The sequence below is a fragment of the Saccharomyces eubayanus genome, chromosome IV (genome assembly GCF_001298625.1).
Source record: "Saccharomyces eubayanus strain FM1318 chromosome IV, whole genome shotgun sequence".
Lineage (NCBI taxonomy): Eukaryota > Fungi > Ascomycota > Saccharomycetes > Saccharomycetales > Saccharomycetaceae > Saccharomyces > Saccharomyces eubayanus.
This window is the reverse complement of record NC_030979.1, coordinates 965,801-978,840: the sequence shown is the minus strand read 5'-3', so window position 1 is coordinate 978,840 and position 13,040 is coordinate 965,801. Positions and strand designations below refer to the sequence as shown.

At 41.6% G+C, this 13,040-nt stretch overlaps 3 protein-coding genes across 3 annotated transcripts; 2 read left to right on the top strand and 1 right to left on the bottom strand.

Annotated features, from left to right (window-relative positions):
* Nucleotides 1-5,028: 5,028 nt before the first annotated feature.
* REE1 (Ree1p) lies at nucleotides 5,029-5,625 on the top strand (the record flags this gene model as incomplete). The annotated part of the gene is made up of 1 exon (XM_018364522.1): nucleotides 5,029-5,625. The coding sequence occupies one exon, from the start codon at nucleotides 5,029-5,031 to the stop codon at nucleotides 5,623-5,625; it is 597 nt and encodes a 198-aa protein (XP_018223323.1).
* Nucleotides 5,626-6,749: 1,124 nt separating this feature from the next.
* On the bottom strand, nucleotides 6,750-8,525 carry DAK2 (dihydroxyacetone kinase; the record flags this gene model as incomplete). Its single annotated transcript, XM_018364521.1, has 1 exon — nucleotides 6,750-8,525. The coding sequence occupies one exon, from the start codon at nucleotides 8,523-8,525 to the stop codon at nucleotides 6,750-6,752; it is 1,776 nt and encodes a 591-aa protein (XP_018223322.1).
* Nucleotides 8,526-9,583: 1,058 nt separating this feature from the next.
* AQY3 (Aqy3p) lies at nucleotides 9,584-11,539 on the top strand (the record flags this gene model as incomplete). The annotated part of the gene is made up of 1 exon (XM_018364520.1): nucleotides 9,584-11,539. The coding sequence occupies one exon, from the start codon at nucleotides 9,584-9,586 to the stop codon at nucleotides 11,537-11,539; it is 1,956 nt and encodes a 651-aa protein (XP_018223321.1).
* Nucleotides 11,540-13,040: the final 1,501 nt, after the last annotated feature.

The window sequence follows — 13,040 nt, the reverse complement described above, 5'->3', positions numbered from 1 at the left end:
GAGGCAGATGGGTTAACAGAACTTGAGACACCAGAACCAGATGAGGCAGATGGGGTAACAGAACTTGAGACACCAGAACCAGATGAGGCGGATGGGTTAACAGAGCTTGAGACACCAGAACCAGATGAGGTAGATGGGGCAACAGAACTTGAGACACCGGAACCAGATGAGGTTGACTGGGTTATAGAGCTCGAGACATCAGAACCAGACGAAGAGATAGAACTACTAATCGAATAGGAACTAGATGAAGTTGATGGAACAGCAGTTGATGAAGTGTTGCTCGAAAGTGAAGTGCTGTTGCTGTACAATTGACCCAATGCACTTTGCGAGTAAAGGGCTAAAGCTAAAGCAGCTTGAAACTTGTTTAAGCGACTGAACATCTCTTTTAAATAGGTGAGATCTTACCAAAAAGTTAACAACGACGAAGATTTGTTGTTGCTTGCATTTTTGAAGGAACAAGAATATACAAGAAATACTGGGACTGATGAACCGTAAGAATTGGGCAAAAGGAAGCCCTTTATATGCTTTTTCTCTCAACGGTTGACCAGCTTTAATTACACAAACACAACGCCAACTGTGAGTTACGACTAACCGTGAGCTACGACAACCTTTCGTACAGCCCTTTCTGTGAATCTATATGCAAGTCTAAGCGCACAGGCGTGCTCCTCAGGGGGCAACAGGGCGCCAATCTATAGACAAAGGCAACAAAGATTGTTGACCAGGAAGTTAGACATCTTACGACAAATAGCAACAGAACCCCATATGCATTTTACGAAGCGCGTCGAACGTGCTTCGGCTCCGCCGGATGCAAAAGCCACAGCAAATGTCCAAGTATAGCCTTTACGGTATTGCGCAGCTATTAGTTTATTTTCCGTGCCGTTCACGAGAAAATTTTCCAAAAAAACCTAAAAACACGGACGGGACATTACGCGCATCTACTACATCCGTTTTGAGAAATTATGATATTTACTCTGTTCCCAATTGAGAAATGCCGAGAAATGTCGACTCAGAACGGGCCGCGCGCACTGAAAGGAGTGAAGAAGTCGAAGAGTCACTCCTGTTTCTCGGGCGCCGCGAAAGTAAGGGTCGCTACGTGAGTGCAGAACATTCATTTTTTATTACGCAAGCAAGCGACGCGCTTTTTTGTTGAGGGGCTAGCAACGGCCCTGAAAGGGCCTGGCCTGTAAAAAGCCAGGTACTTCAGGGTGTCCTTTTTGATGATAACAAATTTTTCGTGGCTCACAAGGATATCGTCGCCGGAATAGGCAAATTACCAGTAGCGCTGGTTGAATCTCAGGGAACAGCCACGCGGCCATCGGCACCCTCGCGTAAAGTTCGTATGTCGCATATTCGCTACATTTGAACAGGTACAAGAAAAGACTAAGAGCTTACGAAAAAGGGAGGTACAGGAAAATTTTAGTAGGCTTTTTTTCCTTGACAAATTCATGAGGCTTTGAATATCCGATAAAGAAAACAAAAATGTGAAGATGCTCACACCCTGATTAGAGTGATTGGATATACAATTGTGTTTCCTGTAGCAACGTTTGTACTCATTGAGATTAAATGTCCGTGTTTTACTTTTTGGCCAAGACTTGATATGCGGAGCATGCCTAAGCCTCACTAGAGGAGTGCATCTGAGCTTGAACGCCTCTGTTTTGTGAAAACCCATTTCCTACCCCACTTTCGTGGCGGCCATGGCAAAGTCTTTGGCAGGGTCATAGAGAGGCGCCATATGAAATATCGATACTCGTCGAAATATCTACTCCTTGTACTTGGAGCTGCCTTACCGGGCTTTTTTTATTTGGCTATGGTGGTGGCCATCAGAGTAGATGACGCTGTCAGATGATGATTAGTTAACACGAATGTAGTACTCTTGGGGCTGTAGCTCGAGGACCAACGTCCCGTTAATATCGAAGTTAAGGGCAGGGCTGTACGTCCCAGGTTCTTCTTGTACTGTAGACTACAGAAAAGACAGGAGGTAACAAGGTACTATAACAACTACATACCTTGTCACCACATCTACACAGGCGCACTTAGGTTTAATACAGATTGTAGACCGCATATGCCTATCATAACCCTACTCTCGTAACATAACATATTGTCAATAGCAGATCAATAGTCTACGCGTCTTAAAATATGCCTACAGTGTCACAATAATACAAGTATAACTGCCCGACCATTACAATCATCGTCTTTCTACAGCAAGCCAGTAAATTATGTAAGTCTTCAGTAAAGTTAAGAAATAATCACTGCAAGATGGTTCTCAGCTGCTATATTTTCAAAAAACTTTTTAATCAAACCTCCTCTTCAAGCTCTAGTTACGATATTTTTTTTATATTTCACTCCACCTTTTCACTTTTCATGAAATGTGTACCTACAATTATGACTATTTTTTTCTCATGCAAAAAAATAACGCTGCATGCCTAATAAATTTAATTATAGCATATTTAAAAACTAAACATAATATTAAAGCACGTTTAATCATCTCGAAACTAAAATTAGTTATTTCATCTAAACCTTAACATGCCCTGCTCGTATGCCACAACAATTTTACCCCTCTCCCCCTCTCACCCACAGGGCCCTGACTAAAACCCTGTGCAGTGCAGCGCCGTCCTATGTTGCTGAAACTTTAAGTCCAACTTCGGCCCGACGCGCTCGAAAAAATAGACGGGCCAAAACGGAAAAAGCAGGTTACGTGAAGAAAACACGAAAAACAAAGTAGACAAAACAGATCTTGTCAACAATATTTGGCTGCTAAATGTCCTTAACATCTCTGATCTAAAACTACTATCACAAATTTCTTGACCTTTCTCTCATCGTGATGTCAACACCATCCGCCATTTTGCACCCATAATAATTTCCAATAACGCTTTTGGTATTACACTGATTACTGTTGTATTTCTCTAATTATCTTGAAAACAAACTGGTAAAATACAGTTCAGTACAATACCTCAAACGCGTATCTGTATAACTAAAGGTCGCCCACAGAGAATTGTAAATATAGCTATCATGCCTCTCAATTCACTACCATCACCCCTGTAACATTAAATCCTAAAACAAAGCACCTCTTACCAAATATCATAATGCTGGACYCTTCCCTACAACGTGAGTTGACGCTCAGTGCACTGTCATCTTCGGCCTTTAGGTTGAATATAACACAACAGCTCTCATTGCCTCTACAATGACACTTTGATAAGAATATCATTCTGCTATGCCCATTTGACCGTAATACATCTTGACTTCACTTAACATTGCAATTTATCCTTGATATACTGTAATTTATTGTCTAGAAATCTAATTTACAGCGTCACCGTGTCTTTGGCACTCCAAGCTTGAAAAATAACTACCCCATAGTCTCACTAACCTAAGCATACCACGACTTCACCTATCTCTGTTAGTAAACGGCTAAGTCGAATTGAAACTCTTTACTGACATGCAGGCACCCTAGGCGCAACAGTTGCGTATCTTAGTATACATACTGCATTACTATACTAATATCACGTATCTCCATAATAAGTATACCACCCGACTGCAATAACATGGATGTGCACACACTCACGCCACTTGGACACATCCAACTATGGTAACGAACATAATCTCATCTTGACTATGGACAAAGAAAACAAAAGCCACCGCAAGAATAGAGTGTTATCATCCAAACATATTCAATGACGTGGCGACTCCCTGAAGTATTCAGAATGCTTACCATACGCTGGTTTGGACTGCATATAGCTCTCTGACATGACCATTTAACTAAACTTTGCCTTATCTTGCCTCGCAATTCTGTTACCCGCTATCAACTGGTAGAATTTTCAATTTGAACAAAACTATTTTTGATCCGCGTTCCATCCAACGCGCAAAAACCGCCTATCCGCGGGTCCGCCCGTTAGAGTGTTCGTACTACGTAAGCTGATTTTGATTTTGCCCGGTAAAATGAAACACACAAGAGCTCTGGCCTATATTTAGAATGTCCGGGATTTTACATGACGCACATCATTGCAGGGTTCATCTTACTCCCCGATACAGGCACTCTTAAAAATAAAAGATGCAAAACCCAATTACAATCTGGATGGGGCGAACGTGCTCATTGATGACATAAGCAATAACGAATGAATCTGAGGCGGAGTCTCAGTGCTCCCTGGCATGACATAGGAGGAGATTTGGTAGCTACCGTGTGCAGCGTTGTGATTCGTGGTATACCTGAAGGTGAATTTACTGCAGGATATGATTGAAAAGCAGTTTTTATTTCAAGTAGCCAATGTGTGCGTGATAGTTGGTTAATTATCATCATACTGTTTGAACCAAAGCTCTTCGTCTTTAATAGCCACGATTTAAGCTTTTTATTGCTCCACTATTCTGCTACTGTTCCAAAGCTTGCTGTTGTTTTTGTAAAAGCTATCGTTCAGGTCCGAAACACGAAATGTGGTAAACCTATAATAGAATTAACCTAACCCGAAAATCAGTTTTACATTTTTTTAACACTAGCTGCCACTGACAGTGCTGTTCTACTATTCTTCAGTAGAGATAAAACTAGCAAAAAAGAAAAGCAGAACAAAGATGGGATAATGCGTGGGTATTCCCCATGTGACCTATGTTGCAAAGTAAGGTATTTCTCCGAAATATTCCCCGCATGAAAAAAAATGACGTGAAACTTATTTCCCTGTAAATATTTTCCGGCTGTAACAATAAGCTACGCGTTTATTGTAGCCAAGGCGTGAACATTTTTATGGAAATTCTTCCTTTGTTCGACTTCCGTGGAATTCCGACTGAAAGACCGTACGGAAAAAAGGAGGAGCCCCCATAAACTGCAGAGTAGTGTAACTACACAAGTATATGCGGAGGAAATATAAAGAAAAGTTTATGCAATCAGACGACTTTCTCGTTCTAAAAAAATGTGGACTGTTACGATAGCTTTCCCCTCTCCCCCAGAGGTATTTAAGTAGACACAACAACGAACGAAAGTTACGGCAGGAATCCTTCGAACAGCTAGACCAATCGATAAGTACAAAGATTGATCAGGAAGGTGAAATGAATGAATCTAAAGGTACCCTGTTATCAAAAGGGTTATGGCTCAATGAGCCGAAAGAAGTTACAGAAGACGCGGGTAAACTTAGCTTCAAAACGGATGAGAAATCTGACTTCTGGCGTGAAACCTACTATGGATTTACCCGTGACAGTGGACATTTCTTAGGAATGAAGACAGGCAATGCTTTCTCTGCACAATTACGGGTTCAGGGAAGTTACGAGGGCCTATATGACCAGGCTGGTATAATGGTACGTATAGATGATAGCCATTGGCTCAAAGCTGGCATAGAAATATCTGATGGTCAAGCAATGCTAAGCAGCGTTTTAACAAATGAAATATCCGATTGGTCAACTGCTGTTTATGGTGGAAATCCTTATGATTTCTGGCTTCGGATTACCGTCGAAAAGGGAGTTTTAAGGCTTCAAGTGTCTTCAGACAAAAAGACATGGCCACTGGTACGTTTAGCCCCATTTCCTGTGTCAGACCACTATCTAGTTGGACCGATGGCCTGCTCACCTGAACGTGCTGGGTTACAAGTCACCTTCTCAGAATGGGATCTCACAGCTCCTTTGGGAAAAGCTTTACATGATCTAACTTAGCTATGGGTCAACATGTTGTTTGAGGACCCGTAATTTACCAGTATCATACCTGTAGATTGTTAGCATATATTAAAAGGCCTACCGTTCACGCTAAAAAGAAAGGTCAGACTTCTAACAAAGATGTATGATCTTTTCTGTTTTAACCTACGACCGGGGTTTTTAAATACCTGCTTCCTTTTTAACCCATCAATATTTTGATCTTTTTACTCAACCTCTTGAAATCCTATCAAAAAAAAAATATAATTCGACCAGCAAGCACATATAACGTAACTGACTATCTCACAAACCCTAAAGCATTTCTGCCACATATCCTTGCTCACCTGGGCATCACATTTCTTGAACAGTTAGAAGAGGAATAAAACAATCTCATTTTTTAACCATACTTAACAAAACCCAGGAATGCTCTCCATCGTTTAAGAATAAAAGCTTCCGAGTACAAAGTTTTCATAATACCTGCTCTATGCTGAGCAGAATCCGCATGTGTCGAGCCTAAATACAATTTTCATCTGCATTTGTACACTCCATCACCTCTCTTCACGGCACCGCTTCCCGAAGACTGAAGGGAGAAGTCTTTTTATATTTACTTACTTACCGCTAAATCAGAGCATACAATTTCATTTATTATTACCTTAACAAAAAATCGATATTCGGCGCTAGTATCCTATCCAAATCCTTACATGTTTTGCATTCCAACGCCTCAAAATTAATCACTTCTAATCATAGTCATTTTCCAACATCTGTATCAAGTATAATGAAACTGAATATTTCTGAAATTTTGCCGCGCAAGACGTGGAAATACTCAAATGCAGCAAGAACTTCCAATTTTATTTGCGAACAGTCAAATAAGAAAGACTGTTTTAATGAAATTACACAATTTATGAATGACGGAGAAAATCTCGATCTGTACATCTTACCACTCGGCATGCACCTTTCTCCTAATCCGCCGTACGGCTGTTCAGCTCTTAAAAGTGTAATTTATTTAATGGTCTTTGTTGTTTTGGTAATCTATATATTTAAGTTCACTTATTTATACCATAAACTTAGATACAAGTTTCATTTTAGGAAGCTTGGGCTCATTCTATGAAGTCTAATTTCTTTCTTTGAACATTGCACAAAAAACATAATTAGTACCCAGCAGCTCCAACCAAACCATCAAGCAAAGCAGCGAGACCGATGGCCCCAGGGTCAGGCAATCCACCCTCTCCATCAAGTTTACTCAACTCTTCCTTAGCCACGTATGAGGCACGCCCCACAAGAGCATCCATCTTTCTAGTCTTCTCTGCGCCTTCAATAGCAGCTTGAGCAGCTGCTCTAGGGCCCTTTCCGGCATTCAACGTTTCAACAAAAGGTTGAAGAGCATCAATCAATGTCCTATAACCAGGACGTGCTCTGGTGTACTTATACAGAGCTTCTAAAGCAAATTGGGAGGCTTCCTTAAACGTTTCCACAGTAAGTTTCTTGTCTCCCGAATCATCGACACCTTTTGCAAGAGCTGAAAGGTAGATTGAGTACAGACCTCCAGAAGTGCCACCCATTGAGTCTTCAACTATATGTGCAACGTCCTCAATACCACGAGCAGCATCATCGAGACGCAACGAATGATTTTCAATAGCTTCGGTCAACGCCTTACCACCAGAAACAAGAGTTGTTCCACAATCACCATCTCCTGCAATGGTATCATACCAGGTGACTTTTGGCTCAACCTCGTTGATCCTCGCAATTCCGGCAAGTAAAATTTTGGCAAAAGTATCATAGTCTGCCGTCACGCCTGAACTTTTTTTGTTCTTCACTGTTTCTATAGAAGGAGCAGTAGGAACTTTTCCGTCAGCAAGAACTTTCCAGTCTTCAGCTGCGTGATAAGTTTGATTCCATCCGCTTGCTGTGGTGGGGTAGTCAAAGTATTGGATAATATGCGAGCCAGCTTTCGATGCGTTCAATAGAGTAATACCAAATCCGGGTCCGTTCAAAGCAGTCACAAAAGCACCAGTGATTGTTCTCTTAGGAATAATGTGGTACTTTTCAATCAATTGTTCTGAGATGACTTCTGTGGCATAACCCAATTCTAGATTTGACATGCCACCCATATTGTTCACCATGAGAACTACGTCATCCTTGGAATCAAACTTCACATAAGAACGGTCCTCATCCTCCCCAAGAAGTAGGGGTAGCAATTGAGCAACAAGTTCAGGAATTGAAGGCAATGGAGAAGATTTTTGGGTACCAGACTCATTGTGAATACCCATACCAATCTCATACTCATCATCTCCCAAGATATTCTCGGATTTGTGTCCAGGGACACTGCAGTGATCAAGAGATGCATTAATTGTAACGCTATTGTCGACAACCGACTGAGCAACTTTGGCAACCTCAGATAAATCAAGTCCATGGGAAGCTGCAGCGCCGGCAATCTTATGAACAAGTGCAGTGGCTCCTAAACCACGACGGCCAACCAAAGACCCTTTACTTTTTCCAACCGACACATCATCCCCAACTGCAACTAGTTCTATATTCATGCCAGCCGCTTTGGCCCTTTCCGCGGCCAAACCAAAATGAATAATATCACCGGTATAATTTTTCACAATAATCAAGGTACCCTTAGGAGACTCAACAGCCTTAAGAGCAGAAAAAATCTGTTTAGTGGAAGGCGAAGCAAATATTGCTCCTGCAGCAGCTGCATCCAAGGCACCTTCACCGACAAATCCAGCATGAGTAGGCTCGTGACCACTACCACCGCCGGATACCAATGTTACCTTCGGGGCATTTCCTGAGTCTGGAGCGGATGCAGTACGGAAAATAACACGATCATGTTTAATTACCGTAAGACCCGGATTACTTCTGGCTAGTCCGAATAGATACTGAGCAACGATGTTTCCATCGGATTTAAATTGTTTGTGCGACATTGATTGTTCTTATCACTTTCAGATCCAAGATAAAGAAAGGTTGGAGATTACATATATTTTATTAGCGTACTTATATACGTCCATTTTATTTTGAATGGCACAGGTCGACCAACTATACATTAGAGGGCACGGATAGTTTATCACTCCAGATAATTTAGCAAGTAGCGCGGCATTTAGCAGATAATGATAAGTCGTTCGACCCTCCCCTTAACCATAAAGCGCGGCATTTAGCACGTTCATCYAGCAAGTAATTAACCATCTATGTTAGAGGCCACGGGTAAACCAGATCCGCTTTGAAATTGAAAAGAGACAACGTAGACATATAGGACCGGTCCCAGAAATCGTTCCATTGCACCTTCGGCATCATTGTGATATCCAGGACATAGGAACCTATTCTTTCCGTACCATTGTCATGTTCGTGGTGCGCCATTAATATTCTAATCTTACATGTCGTCGCCAAGTTGTACCTGTATGATACCGCTCACGGTGCTATTTTTTCTTCCAACATTTTAAAGTTCTACAAACGCATTAATCTTCTTCAGAAAACCAAATAGACTTTTATCATCCGAGCATCTAACTGGGGGTACTTGATATCATGTAATTATTCGTTGCCCATCGTGTTCTCCTAATAACTTAAAGCCCCGCAATCGGGCCGCGAGATTTTATCCGATTAAGCGTTCAACCTTAATTAATCCTTGTGTTGCCCCCCGTATTCTCCCGTCGAAGAAACAACTCGTTCTGTTTACCTTACTCCAATAGCAACGGTTTAAACTTTCTCAAAGTGTACACTTCCAAGACTCTGCCTAGGACATTTTTCAGAACGACTTTCCAAAACGGGACATGACTTCCATCGTTGATCTTCAGTAAGGGGACTTAAATTGGCTCAATTGTTAACCCCGCTCTGGAGATAATGACTAATTTGCAGATTGCGATTCCATCGTTTGGACTATTTATAGCTTAAACTCCCCCCACGCATAGATTGTGGTTTCTCCATTTCTTCACTTTTACAATAATTTCAAAAGAGTCAAGATTTTCAAATATTTTGATTAAATCGGGCAATGAGTAGCAATTCCAGCAGTTCGTCCTGCTCTTCTGACAGTCCGCAGAAAATTTCTGCGAGCAGCAAGTATCATCAGGAGGCACGTTCAGGAACTACCAATGAAAGCTTCTCTGGAAAAGTGGATCAGAATGGAAATGCTCGCCCTTTTAGAGAAATAGGTAAGGATACGGAATATCTGTCGCCAGGTAGAGCAGAAACCTCTACCGAGCCCGAAGGACAGTCAAGAAATAGGCTTTCCCCTTCGATCAAAACTCCTGACGATGATTCATTTCGTCCTCGACAAAAAGGTCCTCCTGTGGGATTCGCACGCTCTTCGCCAAATTTAAAAGCTTTGAATACACTTGCCAGTGCAGAGCAAGCGAGGCTATTAGAGGATTATTTATCTGGAAATATGTCTCGTAGAAATGGTAGTTATGTTGACCCACTTTATCGTCAACTCAATCCTACCCCGGGTGGTACTAGAAATAAGCCAGTTTGGAGTTTAAATCAACCACTACCGCACGTTTTAGATAAAACCTTGGCAGAAAAGATGATACAAAAGAACATAGATGCCAGATCTCATGCTTCCTCGAAATTAGGCTCAAGAGATGCGTCACGGTCCGGTTCAATGACTTCAATTAATGATTGGAAGAAATTCCTGAGGCGTGCTGCGTCGAATATGAAGCTAACCGACATCGAAGCACAGCTTCCTAATGCTGGGAATGGCGCTGGTGACCTGTCACCTAAATCAAAAGTAGAACACATTCAAAAACCTTCTGAGTCACAAATTGAGTTTGCTCAAGAGAGCAGAACTAAGCCCCATCATGCCGTCAGTTTTTCATTGGGAGGTGAAAGTTATCCACCGTCGGTAGCTGGTGAAGAACCGCAATCATTTCCAAATGTGCGAAAGAAAGATGAACGTGAGTCAAAAGAGGCAGATCTTTTGAAAGGGACTCTTGAACAGGAGGCTAAAATTACAAGTAAACTGGACGGAGACAGCAGTATTGGTAACATAGAGGATGATCATCCAGACGAACTGAAATTCACCAATTTTTGGGCGAAAATTCGATATCGTATGCGTGAGCCGTTTGCGGAATTCCTTGGTACACTAGTGCTTGTAATTTTCGGTGTGGGCGGTAACCTTCAGGCCACTGTAACAAAGGGAAGCGGAGGATCTTATGAGTCTCTGTCATTTGCATGGGGCTTCGGTTGTATGCTTGGTGTTTATGTCGCTGGTGGTATTAGTGGTGGTCATATTAACCCTGCTGTTACTATTTCGATGGCAATTTTCAGAAAATTCCCTTGGAAAAAGGTACCAGTTTATATCGTTGCTCAAATTATCGGTGCTTTCTTTGGTGGAGCAATGGCGTACGGCTATTTTTGGAGTTCGATTACAGAGTTTGAAGGAGGACCGCATATTAGGACTACGGCAACTGGTGCATGTCTCTTCACCAATCCCAAGACATATGTAACTTGGCGAAATGCATTTTTTGATGAATTTATCGGTGCTTCGGTATTGGTAGGTTGCTTGATGGCTGTGTTAGATGACAGCAATGCTCCGCCAGCTAACGGTATGACGGCGTTCATCGTAGGACTTTTAGTGGCCGCGATAGGTATGGCCCTTGGATACCAAACAAGCTTCACAATAAACCCAGCTAGAGATCTGGGTCCTCGTATATTCGCTTCTATGATTGGTTATGGTCCTCATGCCTTTCACCTTACGCATTGGTGGTGGACTTGGGGTGCTTGGGGAGGGCCAATTGCTGGTGGAATTGCAGGAGCTCTTGTATACGACCTGTTCATTTTCACTGGATGTGAATCACCTATCAACTACCCGGATAATGGCTATATTGAACATAGAGTAGACAAACTTCTCCACGCTGAGTTTTTGAAGAATAATAATGCGGAATCTGTTGAAGTTGACTTAGACAGCAACAGTAACAGTAATTCCAGCAAGAAGTCTCCTCCTACATAAGCTCTCACATTACCACCGTTCTACAAGTCTATGGTAGCGAATTATTAACCATAATAGACCTGAGTGCTAGTGGGTTTACCGCATCCTTCATTCGTATGACCATGTTAGGTACGAATCAATAATCGGCCAGTTGTCGCAACATGCAGGAAGTAAGCCTCCATGTAGTTTATGATTAATTTAAGTAAAACATAAAATTCGGCTCACTAGTTTGCCTCAAGTTAAACATGAGCATTGTTTGAGTTTGCCATACACTGTATCGTTTGGATAGCACTGCAAATTCAAAGCAATTCCACAGCTGGAAAGTTGATGGTCAATATCTAAACCAAGACAGACGTTAGCATTATTTGTTTGTACTTGAGTTATTCTCTACTAAGACTTGTGACACATTTCAAATACACTCAGCCTATATTTTTGTAGGTGGAGAGAGAAAAAATACGATGGCTTTTCCAATGCACTAAAAGATAAACTCTCTCTTGGTAAATAATATTACTGATAGGTTTACAGACTTCACCCAAATTAACAAAGAGTTTTGTGGAAACAGCTGCTCGCTAATTGCGTTCTTATGTCTTGAACTGAGAGACCGACTAGTTTGTTTTTTTACGTGACAAATAAATTTTATGCACCTATCTTGATAAACCTGTTATAAGAGAATACCTTCGGACTTTAAGATATATCCTCTCTTGATTTCCGAGACACTCTACAAGACAGAAAATTTATGTATTCTCTTAATTTTAATAAAAAGTTTTGCGCATCATTAAATTGCACTGTACATATTCAAATGTTCCTTTTTTTTACAGTAACGCAACTATACGAAAAAGCGCTACAATAACACAATCTCGTACAAACACACCCAACCAGCACAGAGATTTTCTACGTTATCTGCAAGCAAGAGCCGCGTATAAAAATATTCTCGCACCGGTTGATGCTTGTCGAATTGAACAATATGTGCTGAGCACGTGTACACAAGCCCACTTGCATCACCCTCCCAAGCGCTGAATGACAACGCTTTTACATCTGCTTACCCCCACCACCTTTAATCCCGTAACTGCTCCTAAGCTACCTTGATGTAAAGGCTGTATGCATTTTACGTTAAATTCTAGTGGGATATCAAACCTCCACTCACGAAAGTCCAAAGTCATACCCCGTACCTTCCATGATTAATTTCACCTTATGCGCGGAACCTGCGAAAACGCCGCTTCGCCGAAAGAATGTGGCTGTGCAGCTGACTCTTTTTTCTTTTTCAAGATCCACGTTGTGGTAAAAGTATAATTGAACCCTGATGGCTATTGAAAATTACGAAAAAAAACCCTGTGGCCTAAGGCTCTAAGTATGGCCGCAGGAAAGTATATGGGGTCCTTGTAAGTTGATTATGGCTATACCACGTGGGGAGTTTAGGGTGACGCAAATTAGTAGTTGTGATATTAACTGATGGTACAGCCTGTTTGGACCCTTCGATAACGTAAATCATGAAATGACAACGGCTAGAAACGTTTTCTGAAAC